Source organism: Anguilla rostrata, chromosome 3 (genome assembly GCF_018555375.3).
Source record: "Anguilla rostrata isolate EN2019 chromosome 3, ASM1855537v3, whole genome shotgun sequence".
Classification (NCBI taxonomy): domain Eukaryota; kingdom Metazoa; phylum Chordata; class Actinopteri; order Anguilliformes; family Anguillidae; genus Anguilla; species Anguilla rostrata.
Window position 1 is genome coordinate 29,895,725 of NC_057935.1, and position 23,709 is coordinate 29,919,433.

Below are 23,709 nucleotides of genomic sequence, written 5' to 3' on the forward strand. Positions count from 1 at the left end.
CAGTAACAAAGAGATTTGAATACCAAGAGGCGACACTCCATTGGTTGTGCAATGTAACATCTATGCCCAGCTGCTGAGCTGGGCCGCCGCCATTTTGGACTGAAAGTTGATTGTTTACCTTGCTGTGCAACGACCGCAACCTGTCTGTGCTGTTGGATTCTAGCGGTCAGTGTCATACGCTCACATTTCACGTAGACACTTGTGTTTATTAAATAATAAATAATCAGTAATTCCCACTATTACGATCTCACTTTTATGACATTGCAATTATTGAACCACGGACTGGACAGGAGAAACAGATCTAGAAAATCACCCAAATAGTAAGGTGACCAGATTTCTTAAGCGCCATGTCCACGGCCCCATAGAATAAAATCAGGGACTTTTTTGCTGCTGTAAGTAGTGGGTCAAAGAGGCATTATGTATGAATAATTATGTATGAATAAATAGATGTCAATAAATATGTTCTGGTTGTTTTGCAGTCAAGTGTCTTTTTATTTCATTTTTTTAAATGACCTATTGATATTCACTCCGACGCTGGCGGCACGTGCGTACCACCCAGGTACAACAAAACCCTTTCCCCCGCTGCTGAATTTTTTTTTTAGAGGAAACACTGTTAGGTCCAGCCATATACTAGGTTTTAACCTGGTCTTGTTTTTTTTTTTTAAACGTAAGTGACCAGGTTATCTAAATATGAAAGTGTGATGGCTATAGTAAGGCAAGTCATGTGAATGATACAACCTCAACATGAATTTTGGGGTGCGTCTGTCACTAAAGTTAAAGGAGGCCTTTTTTGGGGGTGCATCTGCAAGTTAATAAAGAAGCCCATCAATATGCAGTGATCCTAGCACTGATCTCTGTTTAGATATGGATGCCTTGTTCCTCATGTTGATTTTATTCAGATGGGCACTGGACATATGCACAGATAATGCATATACCTTGTATCAGAAATCATTAAGATGTGAAATTGCACTTTTTAAATCACCCTATGTAATGGACAGCTCATTGATTTCATACACTCACCTGAGTGACATGCATCTGATCTTCTGATGTCTTCACATAGTGCAGTGGAGGATAGAGGCAACCTTGCTGTGTGATTTGCTTGAAGAACCTTTGTGGTCTACATGGATTCACCGGACTACTTCCTTTAATATGGTATCCTGTCGACCCCAGCACCCATTCCCAACTACAAAATCATCTGGCTGACACTTTATTCTGATCACATGCACCACTGTCATAAGTGATTGACTCGACCATTGAAAGTGAATCTCTCATTGTCTCACTACAAATTGGGTTTAGAATTTAAAACGTATGAGTTATTCTTACTCCCAATCTGAAATCCTCAATGTCAAATGCAGGCTCAGCTTTAATTTACAATCTCATAAATTGTTCACACGTCACAAATCAAATTATAACTTAGTATGTGCAGTGCCGTAACCCAATGGGCTACAGGGGCTGCAGCCCCAGGCCCCGGCCACTAGGGGGCCCCACCAAAGCATGATTGTCAATAGGAATTGCGTTAATGTGATTGAAAAATATAGTATGATCGCTTGGTCTTTTGTCCTTTCAGTTTGCCCGTAGCTAGTTTCCGTTTCCATAATTCCTTCACTCATATTGCAGTCAAGTGTAACGTAGCAAATTTGTTAGCCTACGAAAAAGTTACGTAGAATTCTGTTTAATAGACGCCCAGATGGGAGGCCATGGTTCTATTACAAAATATTAATTGTTACTTTTCATTAATGGAAGCTAGTTCAAACTCAAAGGAACCTAACCGCCCTATTCAGGGAAAAGGGGAGGGGAGCTTTTAAAAAGTAAACTGGGATTTCCAATATGGACCCCTGGGTTTTAAAACATTCTAACCATTCCCATTTTGAAATGCACCACTTTTTAAGTATTATTAATAGGTTCACTCCCATTGGGTTTTTTTCGTAAGGATACATTTTAACCGGGGTTAATAATAAAAGTCAACTCCTTAAATTTTTGGGATGCATCCCTTAAATCGGTACAGCGCACAAACGCAAACCCCAAAGTGTTAAATCTTTAATTAATTGAAATTTAAAGACTTGTCCCCTTAGGGAGGATTTTAAAAATTTCCTCCCCCCCTGTAATTGTCCAAATTTTTCTCAATGCTGTAAGGAATTTGATTTGCCCAAAATTTTTTAAAAAAAACCCCGGGAATTTGAGTTTTTGCCAAATCATTTTTATTTCAAAGCCTAGGAAGTATCCAAAATTGTAATAAAGAAAAAAACCCCGCTTCTTTATCGGGAGAAAAGTACGGACGCTTCCCCGCCCACTTAAGAAATTTAATGCCAGGGCCCCGAAGCCCCCTCTAGAAGTTGCCCCCGATTGTATTAATTTTCGGGACTTTTAAAAAAGGGTAAAACGATATAATTTAAAAAAAGGACCAAGGGAAAATTTCAAGAAAAACGACCTAAAGGACCGTGAAAGCTTGACCCTTTTAGGACAAATGGTATTTTTTTTTAAAGGTAAGCGCCTTCAGGGTTTTGAAGGGGCAAGCAATTGAAGCGTAGTAATTCAGATGAAAGGTACAACTTTTGTCACTGTTCCTTTAAGGTACAGTTTTTTATTGTAAAAATTTTTAAATTTTTTTTTTTCGGGAGGTTTATATGCCCATAAGGCCTGTTTGTTCGTTGTTATTCTTTGGCGTCCATTTTGGAAGGCGAAAAAATAAGAGATTTGTTTTAAAGGAATAAAAATGCGTGTTCACGGGTTGGTCGGGTTAAACGAATAGTTTTTGCTTCCAACCAAGCACTTTAAACGGGTTTTTCTTTAAGACGCCACACCAAGGGGTTGTTCCATTTTGTCAATGGGGGGTGTTGAGTGGTCAGAACGTTTTATACCATTAATTAATTACGGGTCCAGAAACTTTTTTCTTGGTTGATTGGTGGTAATTTGTTTTTTGGGTACCAGAAAATTTAGGGCGCCAAATTTTTCTCTTGCCTTTCCCAAATCTTTTTAAGCAACCTTTTTTTTTGTATTTCCTTAACTTGGTATTTCAACAATTATGTAAATTATTGTAAAAGGAATAAAGGGAGGAAATGTTTTTTTATTTAAAAAGCACAAACAAAAATGCAAAAATCAATTGTTTAAAAAAAAAAAAACTTAAAAGGCTAAAGAAATGTTAAACCCCCAAAAAAATAAATAAATCAAATTCAAACAAAATGTCCTCTCGGAAGTCAAGCGGTTTAAATCACCCTTTTTGCGCGGACCTTGACGATGTCGCTATCCCCCCCAAGAATAATTATTTTTCCAATTTGAGACCCCACTTAAGGGTTTACCAATTGAGGGGGAAAATTAGTTTCAAATGGCGATATTAAAATAAAGTAAATTTGGAAAAAAATCTAATAGTAAGAATAAAGCATTTTAATGAAAAATTAAATCATATTTTAAAAGAAAAAAAAATAATTTACTGAAAAAATCGAAATTTCAAAAAAACAAATTTTTAGAAAATATATTAACCACAACCAACAAATCGGGCAAACCCCAATGGCAGCCTGAGCTCAATTTCTCCAATTGTGTGGTTCTTTTTTTGAATAAAAATTTTGCAAATCTTTTCAAAGTCCTTTTCTTAGTAATTTCTATTTCAAAAAATTTAAGATTCTTTTTGGAAACCTATACAAAGTATAATTACAAGATGCTAGGGTTTCATTTTAACGCGGCGGCAGGCTGCTCTTCGAATTTAAGAGCCTAAAAGCGACTTTATTCTCGTATTGACACCTATTCTAAAAATTTAAATTTGTTTTCCCTTTTTTACCCAACCCTTTTTTTTTTTCTTTTTTCCAGGTGAAATACTACCCGATTGCTCAGGAAGATTTCACAAATCCCCCCAAAGAACTTTTTTGCATTTTTTTTTTAAATTTTTTTTAATTTTTCTTGATCTTTTTTTCCTCCCTTCGCTTAAGACAAATATCCCAATTCGAATAAGTTAGTCTGTAATTGGGCTGGTCAAAATGGGGTTAAAAAGTTCACATTTTAGAAAGAATTAATATTTTCCCCATTAATATTTTATTTTTTTCCCCACCCTTCAGCAGAAGAAACTGGTCAAGCCAATCAGAGGCAGAGTAGGGGGGGTCTTTGCAGAATCGTTGGAAAAAAACCCGTAATAATCCACACAGAGACAGACCTGCTAAATGTCAGATGACGCACTAACAATGAAAATGTTAGTCCACTTGACAGTTTTTTGGTCGATTACCCTTTGCATTATCCTATTAATTCCTGTGTTTTCTAAAAATCTGAAATAGCCCTGAAAACCCTACTCACCTGATCTCCTCTGCAACATTTCTCTAATACCTAGTGTCATGTGATTCCTTCAGAGTGCAATTTTAAGTGTCTGTCTCTCTTGTTGATATCTAGGACAGTATAAATACATGCTCCACTGTTTCCTGTAGTCTGCAATGTACACGTTTACCCATAGCATGATTATTCATTATTTTTAATGTACTTTGATTGGTTTGACTTCTTCTATCCAGCTTAGAGCTAGTAGAATAGCTTTTTGGCTGTTGCTGTTCCCAGCCGAATTATCCAGTTCAATTTCAATATCAATATCAACTAGAAGAGTGCACTCAGTAGAGTGCAGCTCTCCACCAGGCGTGTTAGCTTTGCTGATGCAACAATAGAGGCTACACAATCAATGCAACCAGACAAATACAATATTACAAGTTTTTACCATGTGCCACTGAAAATCCCAACAACGCCGATTCAGTGAAGTGACGGTGGTGACATGTTAACTAATTTCATTCATATCAGCCATGACGTGTTAGGCTAAGTTCAGATCAATGATTCACAATGAGACGAAACGATTTTAGAACTTTGCAGAGAAAATTGCAGCGGTGTGAACTGGTTAGTTGCAGAGTGTCTGAAGCTGTTGCCTGGGGTCTCAAAAGACCCACCTTGTCAAATCGCCAAGTGCAGTTTCAGCACGTTTACAATCAGACATCTTGAAATTTTGCAAGTTGCATCCAGTCTCGTTTCGAATCATTGATTTGAACTGGCCTTTAGACAGAGCTAACGTAGACATTATTGTCTGGCACTTTCATGTCAAATCTGGACAGGAACAATTCCAAAAGACCAGCGATGTAAAATAGCAATTTCAACGTGAAAATTCCAACAAAATAATTGCCACAGATTCAAACGTACCTCATTAGTTGGCGGATTATTTTGTCGGCATTTTAACGTTGAAATTGATATTTTACATTGCTGGTCTTTCATTCCAAACGGAAGTAGTTGTTCACTTGCGGCCCCTATCGGCTGGTTAGGAGGAGTAAGGAGTTCGCACTCAATATATTTCAATGGACAATGATGGAAATTAATTCAAATAAAATACTTGTCGTTGACCGATTGTGTGTGAAACACACACACACTCTCACCTGGCGGAGATAATTAGAGAGCTACTACTGCAAGAAGTATGTCAGAGCAATGAGCAAGGTAAAACCAAGTTTCTAAGTGAATTTAATGTGTGTAACAAGTAACTATTATGAACATGTTTTATTCATTGATATTTTCCAGAAGGACACCTTTTGACTGAAAAAAGAGTGAATGAATAAAGAAAGAATAAGACCTAATAAAGAATATTTGTATTGTGAGGATCCAGGGGGTACCGACCCTCAATAGAATTATCTTCTGGGAGTGAAATATGACAATATTCCAATTTCAATTCAGTTCAGTTTTATTTTTATAGTGCTTTTTACAGAGAACTGTCACAAAGACACTTTACACAGTAGCAAGGCAAGACACTCCCCAAATAGCAAGTACATAAGGTAAAGAACTCCCAGTGGGGAGAGAACTCGAGAGGAACCCAGCTATAGAGGGAGAGCCCATCCTCCACTGGCCAGCCTGGTGTAAAGTAGCTGACTGCAAATAAAATGGGTTAAGCAGGTTACAGCTGAGGTGACAGCTAACCAGAACAATAGAAGATCAAATGATATAGTTCAGAATAGTGCAGTTTAGAGGAGCCAGGTGATGTATCTGGTGGTCCAGACAGCATTGAGGCAAGGCAAGGTAGGAACAGGGCTGAAGCAATGCATGACCATGGAGCAAAGGACAGGACTGGAGCAATCCCGTGGATTCAGGCAGAGGAAACGGGCTGGAGCGGTCTTTGAACTCAGGGTGAGATAAGGGGCGGGAGCCCCATGGAAAGATAAAAAGAAGATAAGGTTATCCTTTGTGGTGTGTAAGTGTTCCTCAGCTGTTGAGAACATTCAGTTAAATGCTGTGTTCTTCCATGAGGCCATTTATTTATAGCCGCGTTTCCACCGCAGGAACTATACCCCGGAACTAGGAACCTTTTGAGGAACTCAGTGCGTTTCCACCGCAGGAACTAGGGTCTAAATTTAGTTCTGGGGGCTTTGTTTTACCCCCCAAAACGTTCCTGCTCGGGGGGTAGTACTTTCCGAAAGTACAGGAACCTTTTGGGTGGAGCTTGCAGCGCTGAACATTTCTGATTGGTCGAAGTACTGCAGCACTTGTGTTGTATTTATTTTCCGCCATTCCCGCCATGTTTGAAAATATGCCGCGCAACCCGATTTATTTTCATAATAACTTCAAATCAAACTTGTATGTTATGCGGCGCAGTAGCCTAGTTTTGGTTATAGCCTGCCAACGTCTTGGAATTATAACGTGTCTCTTCTGTTCTTTTCTGCTTTAGTATTCGTTTTATAAAATGCTAAGCATTCGTGCTGGGACAGCATATTACGTACTAAAACATTCAAACGGATTAATTCGTTGCTGAATATTTTCTTCCGGATTTTCTTTGTTAGCCCATTGTAATTGAATCAAAACGTTTGATACAGTTATGTGAGGTATGCGGTAGTTCTGCGTAATTCACATTGGTGATACAGTAAAAGCAAACTGGAAATCACCTTCCGCACTTTTTGTCATGGTAAAATAAAGGTTAATTCTAGTAATAGTACCTTTAGCTTTTCAGACTGCCGTAATTTACCTGCCATTCTTCAATTTCACAAAAAGACCAGGAAGACTATGGACTAATTTATGGTGCATGGTTCGCATCTGGAGGGCACACTTCGCTGCTCGGCTAGCAGTAACTCCGAAGGAAAACAAACGGTGGCTGTACACTACTAATTTAAAATTTCACGAAGTCCGAGTTTTCGTTCTATTCTTGTCATTTTGCGATTAGCCTATATAGAATTGACGATGAGAAAGTAATCAAACAGCAAATTGTTTACAACGTGTGCATGTTTTCTGCTGTTGTTGCCAGTTATATTGGAAATGTGAATGCATTCTGTCGCTTCGGATGTCAAAACATGAAAGCGAATGTTCGCATGAAAACATAATGAATGTGTTTGAGAGGATATATAAAACAGTTACAATCTGACTATTGGTCTGTTATATCCTATTTGTTGCATAACGTCCAAGTTCAACTACCAACGACAGTTTTGCTTGACAACGGTAAAATATGCCCAAACGGCTGCAGAAGAATATTTCAATTCCATGTGATTAAATCGATAAAATCAATAAATACAAAAGTAACCAATATAGTCATTGTTGCAACCCGTTGTATATAAGTGGAATAAACCTCCGGCTGTCCCGGTTATTAGAAAATAATGTAGGCTACTTCGGTGGTAGTATGGGGTTACAGAAAAATCATATGACAGATGGACCGACGACAACGTCGCTTTTCCATACGTCAGTGGGCTAATTATGTGATACTTTGATTTGACACTGAAAAGTTTGAATGACCACATTCTCTTCACATGGTAAGATGAAAAAACACAGGGCCAACTTACTTGACAGAATGTAGGAAGCATTGAGTGGCAACATTGCTTTGGAATACAGCATGTTTAATTTGTGTTAGCTAAGGTAGCCAATATTTTTTTATTGTAACTTGGTGTAATTTTGATAACAGTCCTTTTAATGGCAAGCCTAGATTTTGGAAGTGTTAATGACTGTTTCTGCCTCCACTACATGTCCAACATGTTTAGTACTTTCACTTTTCTGTGTATGTAAAATAATGCCTGTGACAAAGGGTGCGGTGGCGTAAGTATAATATAGGCTTGCACCATCAGAAACGCAACAGAAATCCCCCCAGTGTATGTACTCACTGATTTGATAGCCATCCAATGAGCCTTCATTGACAAAATTATCAGCAAGCTCGTTTCATTTGAGCTCCCTAGGTCACAGCTTGTGTACCCTTCTGTCCTGCTCCATTTTCTGTTATTTCGTCTGAGATACACTTTTAGTGTTTATAAGGCATTTTGATAAGTTGTAGATAGGACTCCTCTTCGGTATTTTCCTTAGCTAGATCACTGACCTTACGTGAGAATTCGAGAAGGAGAACTAGGTAACAGTTGTGACAAATAGGAACACTTGACAGTGGAGAATAGCAGCACATACGTATTTCCCAGCAATCTTTGCATATCAGAAAATAACAGTATAACGAGAGAAATGACGACAAATGATGCAATTGAGGTATTGAAACAATATGTTTTCAGCAGAATAGGCATGTAGGTGAAGTTTGACATGATCACAGACTAGTGCAAAGAAAAAGTAGTGACCATGAGCGAGATGAGTTTCCTTATTGAACAGTATATAAAACAGACATTGCAGGCATGTAGCAGATGCTCTTATGCAGAGCGACTTACACAATTTTTAAGATAGAATTTACATTGCATCCATTTATACAGCTGGATATATACTAAAGCAATGCAGGTTAAGTACCTTGCTCAAGGGTACAACGGCAGTGTCCTACCCAGGAATCGAACCTGAGACCTTTAGGTCACAAGACCAGTTCCTTACCCATTATACCACACTGCCGCCCTGATGGCATACGTAGTTGTTCAAGGAATGTGAAATTACATAGGAAAACTGTTATACAAATGTACTTTTCTCACATAGACTACTAGTTATAATTATAAATAAGTCATGTTTTTAAATTTAATGTTTTTAATGGGGTGTTGCAGACAGTACATACGTACTAATTGTTTGTCTGTGGGTAGATGGACAACAGGGCGAGGTAGCATGAATGTAGAAACATGGCGTTTGCTGATAAGAACGTTTTCTAAAGTAGCCAGGTAAAGAAATATAGTTAGAAATTATATTTTAAACTAGAAATGCCACTGTGGTCAGCTGGTGTAACTTTTTAAGAAAGTCAATAAATGTGCCGTCAGGAAATGCATATGGCTGCCTATGAGTGACTTTTGCTAATCATTTTCATTGAAGATTCTGATATTCTGATAAGTGCAAAAGCAATAGTTCAAAAGCAATAGACAATTATTAGTTAGTAAGTGTAAGAAAATGTTAGAGTAAGAAATTAAAGATTTGCCTGAGGGCGATTCAGGATTCGATCGTCCAACCTTGTGCTTTCCAGTCAGTGACGTTACCAGTGCGCCACTGTCTTGGTTAAATGTGCCTGTGGTTTTAAAGAAGACAGGCTAGTAAGCACAGCTGAGCTCCGGTTGTATCCATATGGCCTGGCTATATTGTAGCCGGTTAACTGAACATGTAGATGTTATGTCATAATACGGTCTATACATTCGGTGAAAGACCGGGTAGATATGGTGCAAAAGCAATAGTTGAAAAGTAATATACAAATATTAGTGAGCAAATAAGCATGTATAAGAAATGAAAGATTTGCCCCAGGAGGGATTTGACCCCATGACAATCCATAGACAGCAACATTACCACTGAGCCACAAACTGACTAGCTGTCAAGACTGGAAATTTTCTTGGGGAAAAAATATAAGTCCATTTTGCGTGTGTATGTGACATTTTGATTGTCTGGTGCAGGTTAAGGATTGGCTGGTGTCCAATGGGGAGACATTGTTTCTGGGCTTGCAGCATTAAGGTGTTGTAATCTGGCAGGAAAAATAAGAAGAAGGAGAAATTGTGCGGGCGTGTGAAGGGCGTGTAAATTCTGTCTGTAGAAATGGGGTCAGAAGGTACAGAAATGAATGTTTTAAAGGGCTGAGAGTTTGTGGGCATTGTGGTTATTTCTGTAATAGGAAACCCTGAAAAGTATGTATACGTATGGGGCATGCCGCCCCGCCAAGGCGTAACTTGGCGGGATGGCATACTTGCATACCTGCCATCCCAATACAAAGTGATTTTTGGATTTCTTTATTGTTTTACAAAATGTATATGTCCCGCATGTTTACTATGAGAGACCTCTGTAGGATCACGGTTTGGTCATTTTGGTACAAATGTAATTTTTATGTCAAACTTTGAACCATGTCTGTACTGTGCATACTTTTGGAGATAATGGTTTATTTAAGACAGGGGATTCTTACAATAATTCCTGGGTTTTAAGTGGTTAAATTATATTTCATTTGACTTGTACATGCTTGTTTTTATGCCTCAGTGACGGCACAGCCACAGCACACCACTGTGACCTCACGTCCGTCCTATTCTCTTGTGAACGCAATATCTCAGGAACGCCTTGAGGGAATTTCTTAAAATTTGGCATAAACATCCACTTGGACTCAATGATGAACTGATTAGATGTTGGTGGTCAAAGTTCAAAGATAAAGGTCACTGTGACCTCACGTCTGTCCCATTCTCTCGTGAACGCGATATCTCAGGAACGCCTTGAGGGAATTTCTTCAAATTTGGCACAAACGTCCATTTGGACTCAAGGATGAACTGATTAGATTTTGGTGGTCAAAGGTCAAGGTCACTGTGACCTCACGAAACCCATTTTTGCCTTGAGGGAATACAAAACACGTTTTTGCCTTGAGGGAATTTCTTCACATTTGGCACACATGCCCACTTGAGGTCAAACGTCAAGGTCACTGTGACCTCACAAAACACATTTTTGGCCATAACTCAAGAATTCATACGCTAATTATGAAAAGTTTCACAGAAATGTCTAATAGGATAACATGATGAAGTGATGACATTGCACCCCAGCACATCACCGCAAAAAACAGAGCACTGGCTACTGGTTGGTGGAGGCATACAATGGCGAGGCAGTATTTCTAGTTTTATGATTGTCTTTGTGTGTTGTTGTAACCCGTCTATGCGATGTTACCATCTGGAACAATAAAGTTGATTGATAGATTGATTAGTACTGAATGTATAATTTTATTGAAGTCTTTAATTAAGACTTCATTTGAGCAAAAAAAAAAAGATTTATCAAAGCAAGCCCAGTTAAGTTTTTAAATCATTTTAAAGCCTTTCTTAAAGTGTATCAGCAAACTGTTTTTAGTTACTCTTTAACATGGAGGATTATTTCAACAATTGCAAGCCCTTTGACCTCTTTCCACTCCCAACTCCCAATTGATTTGTTTACTCTTTCTCCAGATCCAACCATAATGGAAACTCTGGAACATAAATTCTTTTTAGAGGAGTTGCTGTTTTGGACCATAAAGTATGAGTTTCCATATGGATGGTTACATTTTTACTGAACATGTTGCCAGATCAAGACTATAAGATATGTTTGCAAGTTTACCTGCTGAAATGCATACTGACTTGAAAATGATAGCATGCGCTTCTTTATGCAGTATTGCTGTTACAGAAATGCATGTTATAATTTTCACATTGTTGAATGTATACTAGTCCTGAATGTTTAATTTTAATATCTACTGCATGAAAACCAAACACTCCTAAGGATGTCCTGTGCTCAGCAACATTAAATGAATAGCATTTTAGATTTCTGTCTTTGTAATTATGAAGAAACACAAAATAAGAAACTGATACATTCTGACATCCTCCCCCGCAACCCATAACTTGAATAACACTGGAGTGTGGCAATAATCGTCGTGTCAGGCCTGCACAGACATGAGTCAAAGAACAAAACTTGATATGCAGCTCAAAATAAGCACATCAGCCTCCCAGCAGCTTGAGACCTCCATTTTTAGCAAGCGTCTATTTGAAGTAATGCTCTAAATGAGTTTTGTTGTTAGTAAACACATTTTAACTGAATTCCGTCAAGTTATAGCACATGCTTCCTTGTTTCCAGATTCACCAAAACATTTGTTCAACATTATGCATTCATCATGAAAACGCTGATGAAAAGCAATGAATCAGACACTATGTCCAACCGCATAGTACATATCAGTGTGCAGCTGTTCAGCAATGAGGAGCTGGCGCGCCACATGACAGAGGAGTGCCAACTGCTGGACATTATGGTCACAGTCCTCCTCTACATGATGGAGAGTTGCCTTATCAAAAGTGAACTTCAAGATGAGCTGTGGGTGGTGCACGACACAGACATTTTCCCAATATACAGACTTTCCCCTTTAGACTTCTGAACTCCTGGACAAAAACAATGTATGCCTGGAAGCAAATGAAGACCGAAACACACCTGCTAATTGTGAGTTGCTCTGGGACCCAGGTATTACTGATCATCTGAAGTCTTTTGGATCCCTGCCAGCTACCTGTCCCTCTTTAGACAAAGGGTGTAATGTGTTATTTGAACCAAACTGAACACAAAGGTTAATGTACAGTTGGAATACAGTGAAATAATTTATTCACAGAAGTGACAAACTTATTATTGTCATGTTTTAATTTCTGGAATGACAGCACTAAAGCTAACTGGCTAGCCTGTTCTGATCATTACAAGCATTAAAATATAAAAAAATCCTCTATGTCACAAACATGCATCATGGAAAGACAAGTAAAGAATGAGGAAGTCACTCCTGTGCTCTCTGTTGCAGAGGTGCAAGTGACAGACATACCAACATCATGTTTAACAGAAAGACAAATGTGTATAAAAGGCATAAAAGCTATAATAGGACTGTTTTAATTTGCTAGCTGAGCATAACTATATAACTGGAAGCTTTGTTTTGTGGCAACAGCTGGCGAAAGTGTTGCTACGCTACTATTTGGCGTAGCAACACTTTTGCCAGGTTGGTAGCAGGTTGGTTGCACGTGTGAGACATATCTGTTGTCATCCAGGTGGAAACGGGAGAATCTGAGTCATAGGGCCTACATGCTGCATATAGAGGTTGTGATATAACAAATAAAAAAATACAGTGTATTTAAATTTGTCCTAAAACAGGAAAATTTGGCTGAATGTTGACCCTGGGAAGACACTGCGTGAGCGCAATGAATTTGGGAGTCTCCTGGGAAAATCAGGAGTTTTGGCACGTATGGTAATTAGAGAGTGAGTCATCAGTCACAATCCTGGCCAGTTTGCTCTCCTTATACATTCTCAGTTGGAATAGTCTCATTCTTGACCCACTGAGAAAAAAAAGTTACAAGCAGTGGGAATCTTTTAGCATACGGTTTTTGACAAGTATTCTCACACTGGCGAAAGAAATTTGCCACCAGGCAGTAGCTACTCATTCCCATTCTGTGTGATGGCAGAGTGGCTTTGTGAGCCCCATAATGGATTGAACTAGCAGAAGCTGGCAGTTAATGACTTCATTCATTCAGAGTACTTTACTCTCCCTGAGAAAACACTATGATGGACTCAAATTAACATGCCACTTAATAACATTACTTCATCTGTTTTAGGCTTTCAAAACCTCCTTCTCTCATCACTGCTTTTATGTACAACTGTGTAGCACAGCCCCCTTTCTCTTTTTTTCAGATGAAGAGAATAGCCGCCATGTGGTGGTAAACTGTGCAGAGGCTCTACTGAAAAACAACACATACTGGCCTTTAGTTAGCGATTTTATTAATATTCTCTCACACCAAAGTGTAGCAAAGAAGTTCTTGGAGGACCACTCCTTGCTTATGCTGTGGATGAGCTTTGTGTCCTTCTTCCAAAGTAAGTATTCCTGGGAATTTGCCTTACTCTGATCAACCCCCACTTTACTGAAGCCCACATGTCTGAGCTGTGTCTTTGTACAAATCCATGGATTTGACAGCCACGCAAAACAAACCAGCCATTTTTTAGAAGTGTGCAAATATTTTCTGTGGCACCATTCATTTTAAAATGGTAGCTGAAGAAGACAGAAGACAAGCGTGCCAGAGAAGTCTTCAGGCAGCAGAAATGTCATTCACACACTACTCATCTCCACATCCCCCATTATCATATAAATAACATATAGGCAGTTTAAAAAGGTGAAGTTTAAGTATGCCACATGTTCCTTTTATTGAGCTTAGCTGATTGATTGCTCTGCAGTACTGAATTTGTCAGCTCCCTTTACACTTGAAGTTTTTCTATTTATCTTAATTAGTTCATCTTGATCAATTGGCAAGGGTTTGGATATTATGTGGTCATCACAATGAAGTAACCACCCTGATCTGGCCTTAGTGGTGTTGTGTACTGGCTGTTTTAGGTATGAACTTGAACAAGAGGGAGCTGAATGAACATGTGGAGTTTGAGTCCCAGACTTACTATGCAGCTTTTGCAGCAGAGCTGGAGGCCTGTGCCCAGCCCATGTGGGGGCTCATAACCCACTGCAAAGTCAAAGTAAGACCACCCACCCATTTCCATTTACAGAACCATTCAATTGTCTCTACCCCAAATCATGCAGATTGTTTGCTGAACAATGTGTTTTGTTCATTGATTTTTGTAGTTTACTTTATCTCCTTTAAATTAGAGTAGTTTGGATGTTTACAACTTAGCTGCTACATGAAGAGCCTGTGTGTTAGTTCATTGTTTAAAAAAAAAAGAAATTGTCGCTAACTGTGATTTAACATTTGCTTTTTGTGTAGGAAACACAGGAGTACACAAAAACGGTAGTGTGGTATTGTCTGGAGGCCTTGCAACTGTGGTTTGATTCAATTGGCTTTGTGGATGAGGTACATCTTATTACATATGAACAGGTGTTTACATAAGGTGTTTATATAACCATTTGCAGTCATATGAAATGTCACACAAGCAAAACTTGTTTTGTCATTTTCTTTTCAGCCAACTCCCAATCAAGTGGCATTTCATCTGTGTGGTGTGGGGATGGCTGGTTTAAGCAGCCACACCTGCCCTGGGTCAAGCTAATTAGACCTGGCTAGTTAGATAATTGGTTATGAATTGGATAATTGGCCAGGCTAATTGGGCCCAGGAACAGGGGTGGCTGCACCTGTGCGTAGTGAGGTAATCAGTGCGCACAGGTTAAATCTGCCATCCCCACCCACACAAGGGAGCCTCTCTGTCATGACAGTGTTTTATATCTGCTCCTTGGCGGTAACATCTCGCCAAACCCTTGTAAATAAATCTGGACTGCTTGAACATCGTCTCCCTGTGTCTCTGTGCTGGAGGGCCCTGTGGAAAGCCACTTTGGTGGCCTGTGGCAGGCGTGTTTGCCACAGTGGCGCCCAACGTGGGGCCGCTCCAGCACAAGGAAGAGGCACAGGAGGGCCAGCCAGGAGGCACACTGGAGGAGGGGCAGCTGAGGTGTTCCCGGCAGGGCTTCGGACAGATCCTCCAGGCCAAAGACAGGGAGCGGGAGATGACCACGGAGGGGAAGGAAGCGATCTTCAACTGGGACGCTGAGGAGCTGGACCTGGCCGGGAAGGCAGGTCAGCTACGGGCGGTGCACGAGAGGTGGTCGCGCCGTGAGCTGGACTTGGCCAATCTGCCTCTCCACCACTACTATGCCATGTTCCTGAGCAAGGTCAGTACAGGTGACCAGAGGTCTACATAGGTTCATTGTCTTCAGCTTAGACCCATGGGTTCCTTACATGAGCCTGATGTTACATTACATTACATTACATTACAGGCATTTAGCAGACGCTCTTATCCAGAGCGACGTACACAACTTTTTTACATAGCATTTTACATTGTATCCATTTATACAACTGGATATATATACTGAAGCAATGCAGGTTAAGTACCTTGCTCAAGGGTACAACGGCAGTGTCCTTACCCGGGAATCGAACCGGCGACCTTTCGGTTACAAGCCCAGTTCCTTACCCACTGTGCCACACTCCGTCCTACGTGTGCATAAATGAATGGAAATGGACCCAAACCTGAATTGACCCCCTGGTAACAACACTTGAATCTGAACAGCTCCGCACATGACCAGAGATTTTCCTCTGCGTTCTGTACCTAGTCTGACCCATGTAAGAGGCACCTGCCGACAAATAATTCAGTGCTTGAGTGTCTAATATACAAATAACTGGACATAGGCCTACTTTTAGATTATCACTGTAAAGATGTCATAAATATGGCACTTGAGAGGTGACACTGTTTAGCTGTTCTGAACTGTGTTTATCATGTTCAAAAACTCAGTTGGGGAGGATGGTTTCTATGGGCTCCTGTTGAGTGGATGCCCTTTTGTTGTGAAGCCTGCAAGATGTCAATTGCCAATTAGCATGAGTAATGGCAAACTGGCTCACAGTAATTGAATAATTATGGTGCTTGCTGTAGTGCTTGCTGTGCTGTCCTGATTTACATTTTATTTTTTGAAAGGTTCTATCTTGATTGCATTTAACGCTTAATCTCGCTAAGGATTGTGTGAACTGAGCTAAGCTTGTAGTTTGTTGATTTGCAATTGGCTGACAACAAGTACTGTATGAACTGTTGTCATGACCATGGTGCATCTTAGTCTCACTAAAATGAGAAAGAAAACAGTAAATGCAACCAGGGAAGTTTTCTTTTGTTAAATAAAATGAAAAGTGGTCCGGTGTTCATGGGTTCTCTCCACTATATATGAGAGACCCACAAATTTGTACCCAGTCCTGCCTCAGTCCTGGGTCGGGTTTTGGGTTATTGGGGTTTCAGGGGACACATGACCACATCTGCTGCCTGCTTCTTAGAAAATTTTACTGTAACCACAAGAAGAACACATTCTGTGGAGTGGTTTGGTGTAGAAATACACAGATAAGTATGTTCTTGGTCAAATAATCCTACATTTTCCAAGCAAAACTGGAAGCATAGATTAATAAAAATGACTCAAGATTATGTCTCTGAATAGAACTAAATCACTGGTGATTTCCCTCAGGTGGTGAAATGCCAAGGGCTGGACTTGGATAGTCTCCTTCCGGATCACAAAATGCTCATGAAGTATGCGAGATTAACTGCGGACAGATACACGCACACATGCGCAACCAGGGTTAAATTAGTGGTGGACGGCGTCCACCCACCTTTGGTAAATAAATAAATAATTTTGACCGGCAGTTTTACAAATAACTATAACAATCCAGTCCATTTTTCGTATGATCCAGTCCACGTGTTCCCTCTAGCCAGTTACTTGCTCAACCAATCAAAAATCCGAAAAAAAAAAAAAAACTCAGGAGGAACAGTCATTTATATAGACAGGCACAGAAATAAAAAATATCGCTGATTGTCTTGATTGTTTGGAAGCAGATGCAGTAGGTAATTTCATTAACATGTAACTTCATCCTGTGCAACATTTTAAAGAGAGATGAATAAACAGCCCCCACGAACGCTGGCTATTATTAACGGCAACTTTGATTGCTTAAGCAAAATCAGCAGGTTGCTGGGTCAGCAGCTAAGCTAGGATTGAATATGTCCCACATACATAACGTTTTATTCAGCAGCGACTGGTGAGCTGAAAATCGGTGGGGCGCAAAACTTTCCTTTAAACTAATCATTGATCTCAACCTGTTTTCATTAGTAATTTTCCTTTATTATCAAGCGTGCCAACGATCGGACTATTCAAATGGCAAGTAGCCTAACACACAGCGTCTTCATACTGTGTTAGGGGGATTAAATCATAAATTCAATTTATCTGTTAAAAAACCGTTTTAATCACCAAGTAGACTACACTTAACAAACAAGGTACACCAGTGTGTTATCTACCGTGTTAGCTTTCAGAATAACCAGGAAAAACAAAACCTGCACTTCAATTTTGTTTACAATCTACGCTTTGCTGATATTTGCCATGAATACGAGTGCGGAGAAAGAAGTGCATGTATCCGCAAATAATGTTGATTAGAAATGTGCACAATTCGTACTGCAAATGACAATAAATGTAGGCTATAAAGCCTAGGCTACTTGCTAAAACTGCCTATTTAGCTAGAGCTGGCTATATATGATAGCATTGAGTAGCCTATTTTTTGGATTAATTGTATTGATACTCAAGGAAAATCAGGGAAAGATTCCGCCAGTGCTTAGTAATTAAACCTGATTTTTCTAAATCACATTTATCATTTAGGCTAATCTCCCTAAAACAATGCAAAGAAGCTGTGTCCATTTCCAATTGATTAGTCAGATGTTTGTATGCTTGTTAATTACTGAAAATGAATAACAGTTTGAGATCAATGATTAGTTTAAAGGAAAGTTTTGCGCCTCACCAGTTAAAGAAAGATGGATAAAGGAGGAAGAAAGGGAGGACAAAAGAGGAGGATGACCGATTATTTTCGTGGGTAAAAAAATTCTCAGCATTAATGACACTCAATAAACTTGAAATATTTTATGTAAAAGCTTGCATCAATAGTATACATTCTTTTTAAAACATTGTTTTCCTTAATTACAATTATGTGCACAATACATTAAAGATACAATTATTTTGAGCTGAGACATTCATTGGTTTGTACCTTTTTTCACCCACCTCCCACTGGATCTCAGGGTCCACCCACCTCCCAAATTCCAATTTAACCCCTGCACGCGACCAAACGCATAATCCCCTCCAGGCGGGGATAATAATTACAAAATACTGTTTCTCTAAAACAGGGATGTCCAACTGTATCTGAAAAGGGCCAGTGTTGGTTTCTTCTGCTTCTGAAACTTCACCGTCCCCCGATGAAAGTTTAAATTGGCTTCTTCTAAATCACACCTCTGGCTTACGTTTCATACATGTCATTTCCTTTACGGTATGCATAGGTCCCTGCAGGGTGCCTGTAATGAGTGCGTAGCATGTGCATAGATGGCCACATCAGTAATTTATGCATGACGTGCTCCCTTGCATTGTTGTTCGACATCATTGATGCAACCCTCCTCATGAATATGTATGACTGCCTTGATTCAAGGTCCCTCATTGGCCACAACCAGAAAATGCACGTTAATATGTCGATTTTTGTTGTGTTAATGCGTAAAAATATTACGTGTTAACACGACCAAACTCTATGTGTTAATACGCATTTTAATGTCCTGTGAACATGACATTAACGTCTCGTTATTTGCTCTAATAGCCTTCCATAGATACTTGCAAGCGTTTTGTGACACAACGCATGGCTTTTTACTGCAATGGTTTTTATGCCAAAATGAGCGATGACCAATTAGTTGGTTTTCACCCCTCTAACTGGCACATTTTATAATATAGGGGTGTCCATTATTTATCTGAAAGGGGCTGGTGTGCGAGTAAGTTTAAAAAATAAATAAACTAGGGTACCGGAATCGACTTAGCCTATCATATGTCTTGAAGAATCCATCGAATCAGGTGTCACAGTGCTGGAATAAAGGAAAAAGACCTGCACCCAAACCCGCCCTTTTCAGAGACTGGACACCCGTGGCATAATACAACTCTGCTTAAATAGACAGTCGGTTGCCATGTCTAAACCGGTGCAGGAACGAGTGAGTCATAGAACTCTGTTGTAATACAATTAGAATGCCGCACTGGACGTCGTTTCCCGGGTTAGTTTTTTTAATGAGTCAAAAGGCGACACTCCACCGGATCAGGACTCAAGTCTGTTTACGACTGCGACTGTGTGCCGCAGGCACCGACTTAAAAACTGCCTCGGGCCAGATCCGTTGGCTATCTGGGAGTGATTACATGTGGAGGGAAGTGGCTAATTTTTTTAATCGTATATAGGAAACTAGAGTTATATTCTGGCAAATTGGCGATTTATATGTTGTTATTTGATTATACTGTAGCATTTATGACATTATGTATGAAGAATAATAATTTTTAAAAATGTTTTTTGAAAGATCACCAAAACAGATTTGACCTCTGTTTATTGTTATCTTTTCATGACTCATTCATTTCATACAGACATACTGGTCTTAAAATTTGGGATTTAGCCTATCAATTTATTCTAAATACATTTAGATTGTAACAATGTGTTGGCTAGAATGCCGAGCCATAACTAAAACATAGCTTACTCTGACAGTCTAAAATCTCGCAAATTTATATTTAATTAGGACAATGGGCTGGCAACCTTTGTCAGTTTGTGTCTAATAAAGTAGGCAGTATACTTCGTAAGAAGTAGAACTTTTTTTTTTACGATCAAATTTTTTATTGATTTTGATATAATCATCAGCATCAGCAATACATCATCAAAAGGCTCATATCATAAAAAGAGAAAAGAAAAAGAAAGTAAAGAAAAGAAAGGCACAACAGTAATAATAAGGGCAAAACAAAACCCTCCCTCCCATCCTACCCCACCCACCCACACAGAATCCAGGCCACCCATCCCGACATGAGGGTACTACAGTAGTGTTTTGAGTTTCTTAGAAATGGAACTCCACAGTTCAGCCACTGATTCCTTGGCCCCGTGCATACGGGCTGTCGAAAGCTCCAGATATGCTATATCAAGATAAGTTAAGATCCAAGCTCGAAAAGAAAGAGTATGAGGAGGTTTCCAACGGGTAGCCACCAGTTTTTTTTGCTGCTGTCAGTCCAGCTAGAAAGGCTAGTTTTTGGGGCAGTGTCAGGTTCAAGCTGGATAAATCATTTAACAGAAATATAAAAGGCGAATAGGGTACTGTATTCTCAAAAAGCATGGAGAGATTGGATGCAATCATTCGCCAGAATCTGGCCGCTGGAGGACACTCCCAGAACAAATCAAATGTTGGGTCCAGATCTGGGAAATCAGCTCTCCATAGAGTGTCTAATGCCAGGGGCCTGTGAGCATGCCCAGAGATAAACAGATAAAGTCTAGAAACTAGGCCGCTTGTGCCTCTGGTGCAATGTACAATTTTATGAAGTGGATGTGATGGAAGAGGACTTTGCCATGGAACTCCACTGGCCTTGAGAGCCGAACGTAATTGCAAATAAAAGAAAAGAGAGGAGCGCGGTAAATTTAATTTTGAACATAGGTCCTGAAAAGAACATAAACCTTCATCTGCATTAATATCTCTGAGTACACGGATGCCTCTCTCCCTCCACTGTGAGAACTGGATAGGTTGGTCTCCGATCAGTAGATTAGTGTTATTAAATAATGGGGATTTTGAGTTCCACACGAGAGTAGCCACACAGCTCCACCGATCTCCATACAGAAAGCAAATGAGAGATAATAGGGCCAAAGCTACGACAACACAGAGTTGTGGGCAGGTTTAAATATAAAAGATCTTGGAGGGAGTAAGGAGACACCAAACTCTCCTCCAAGAAACGGCACGACACCTGTGCATCGGTGTGAAACCAGGTCAGCAGGGGTCTGAGTGTAAAAGCCCAGTTGTAATGTTTAAAGTTTTGGAGAGACAGACCCCCAGCCTGCCTTTCCTGCTGTATAGTTGAGTTTAATGCGTGGTCGCTTGCCTCGCCATAAGAATTTGGTCACCTTCGATTGGAGCTTACTCCAGAACTGAGGAGGTGGAGGAAGGGGTAGCATTGTGCTAACAAAATTAATACGAGGTAAAATATTCATTTTAATAATGAAGATTCGACTGCGAAGTGAATTGGGGAGATTAAACCATCTACCCAGATCAAAGCTGATTTTATTGAGAGTATTACAGTTCTGGTCACCATTATTGGTGCCCTTGAACTTTTTGTATAACCTGTACAATATCTTCAGAAATAAACGGAAATGTACCAAGTTTGTATCATCAGAATATTTTAATAGAATGTCCAAAGTAATTCAACAAAAAAACATTATTTTTCAACTTACATGTAGTAATTTTAAAGAAGAAATAGAAAATATGACCTGGACAGTAATAAAGGCACCCTTCCTTAATATTTGGTTGCACACCCTTTGGCAACGATGACTGCCTCCAGACGTTTCTTGTAGCCATCTATAAGCTTCTTGCACCTGTCAGCTTGTAGTTTCTCCCACTTTTCAATTGCAATTTGTTCAAGCTCTTGAATGTTTGCAGGATTCCTTCCCCCAATGGAAAATTTCAGTTCTCTCCAAAGATTTTCAATAGGATTGAGATCAGGACTCATTGCTGGCCAGTTTAAAACAGTTAATTTTTTCCTTTTCAACCATTCTTGAGTGCTTTTGGATGTGTGCTTTGGGTCTTTATCGTGCTGGAGAACCCATGATCTTCGACCCAAACCTAGTTTTCTTACACTGGGTAGCACATTTAGCTCTAAAATTCCTTGGTAATCCTCTTATTTCATGATTCCTTTGTTACGGTCAAGGCCTCCAGTACCAGAGGCAGCAAAGCAGCCCCACAACATTATGGATCCTCCACCATGCTTAACTGTAGGTAGGGTGTTCTTTTCCTTATAAGCTTTTTATAAAATTTTTATGAAATTGCTGGTGTGCATTGCCAAAAAGCTCTATTTTGTTTTTGTCTGTCCACAGAACATTTGCCCAGAAGGTTTGTGGGTTGCCCAGATACTCTTTGGCAAAGATCAGTCATTCCTTTTTATGTTTTTTTCAGCAGTGGGGTCCTCCTTGGCCTTCGCCCATAAAGCCCTTCTTGGTTTAGTGTGCGGCGTATGGTACGCATTGAAACCATGACTCCAGATTATTCCAGGTCAGCCTCCAGCTCTTTGGTCGTTTTACCTGGTGTTTTTCCACAGTTCGCACCAACCTCCGAAGACTTCTCTTATCGATTTTCCTCTTCCCCCCATGTCCAGGAAGGTTCTTGACAGTTGCATGCTTAGCAAACTTCTTAATAACATTGCGCACTGTTGAAACAGGGATACAAAGGTCTTTGGAGATGGCCTTGTACCCTTTAGAAGTCTTGTGTTTGGTGATAATAGCACTTCTGATGCTCTCAGACAGCTCCCTTGTCTTCACCATTGTGAAAACAGAACAGGGAATAACAAGTGGCTTTTTTAAGCATTAAAGTCATCATTCATTGGCTAATTCAAATCATGTGGGCACTGACAGTTTATCACAGGTGAGTCTAATTTATAATTTAGCACAGGTGAGTCAAATGTAATTATTTTTTCAAACTGATTTGAAGGGTGCCAATTCCAGTGTCACAGCAATCTTTCAGTTTTTATAGTTTTTTACTCCTATTGTTTTTTTAAATTGTTATTCATCAGTTTCATCATTTGCTGTTCTGTACCAAACACGAGTGTCTATAGACCAAAGCTGTTTCACTAGATTCCTTTTTTTCAGGAGATATTCTACATGATGTATTGAAATTTCATGGGTGCCAATAATGGTGACCATAACTGTATTAAATTGCGTTTTACTATTGTCTGTATAGAAGGGAAGATTTCTATGCCCAAATATGTAAAATTATTTACTAATAGCATGGGTAGGGAGACAGGGACGTTAGCCATTGCTTGGTTCAGCGGTAGTAAAGCAGATTTCTGCCAATTTATTTTAAATCCAGAAAGCTTGCTATATGAAGTTTGTTTAGAAACAAAGTTTGTAGAGACCTTGAAGTCCCTGGTTTGGACCGTGTGTACAGTGCCGCGTGGAATAGCACAACACTGCAAAAAGGCTACTACATATTTCCTAATCGTCTTGAAAAGGATCCTGATGATTACGATGATGTACAGTGGTGAATACACATTCGTAAGGGGGCATAAAGAAAATGATGTCGAGAAGACCATACACAACCTGAAAGTTATGTTTCTTTGACATACACGCAGAGGTCTGAGTAAACTGAATCGTTAACAATATTGCCTTCAGTAGGTTACGATAGTGACACCTCTACAACCCCTGGAGAAGACGTGGTTGGACGTATAGCACCGCTGGGCTTCAGACTCATAAAGGTGGCTGTTGGTGTCATATTAGAACACATGATTGGTGTAAAGTTGCGGGAATGTTGTCTCGGCTGTGAAGTGGATCACCCAAGCCAGTTACAGCATTCATGTGTCTTTGA

General features: G+C 39.7%; 1 protein-coding gene across 1 annotated transcript; it reads left to right on the forward strand.

Moving 5' to 3' along the window:
• Window positions 1–13,123: 13,123 nt before the first annotated feature.
• On the forward strand, window positions 13,124–14,973 carry LOC135251994 (E3 ubiquitin-protein ligase ubr3-like). Its single transcript, XM_064329907.1, has 4 exons — window positions 13,124–13,683; window positions 14,198–14,331; window positions 14,577–14,663; window positions 14,773–14,973. Exons 1-4 carry the CDS (start codon window positions 13,650–13,652, stop codon window positions 14,854–14,856), a joined length of 339 nt encoding a protein of 112 aa, XP_064185977.1. The 5' UTR covers window positions 13,124–13,649; the 3' UTR covers window positions 14,857–14,973.
• Window positions 14,974–23,709: the final 8,736 nt, after the last annotated feature.

Coding starts and splice junctions, on each gene's coding strand:
- LOC135251994 (XM_064329907.1), top strand. CDS start 13,650: ATGCTGTGGATGAGCTTTGTGTCCTTCTTCCAAA. Junction 13,684..14,197: donor CTTTGTGTCCTTCTTCCAAA/GTAAGTATTCCT, acceptor TGGCTGTTTTAG/GTATGAACTTGAACAAGAGG. Junction 14,332..14,576: donor TAACCCACTGCAAAGTCAAA/GTAAGACCACCC, acceptor CTTTTTGTGTAG/GAAACACAGGAGTACACAAA.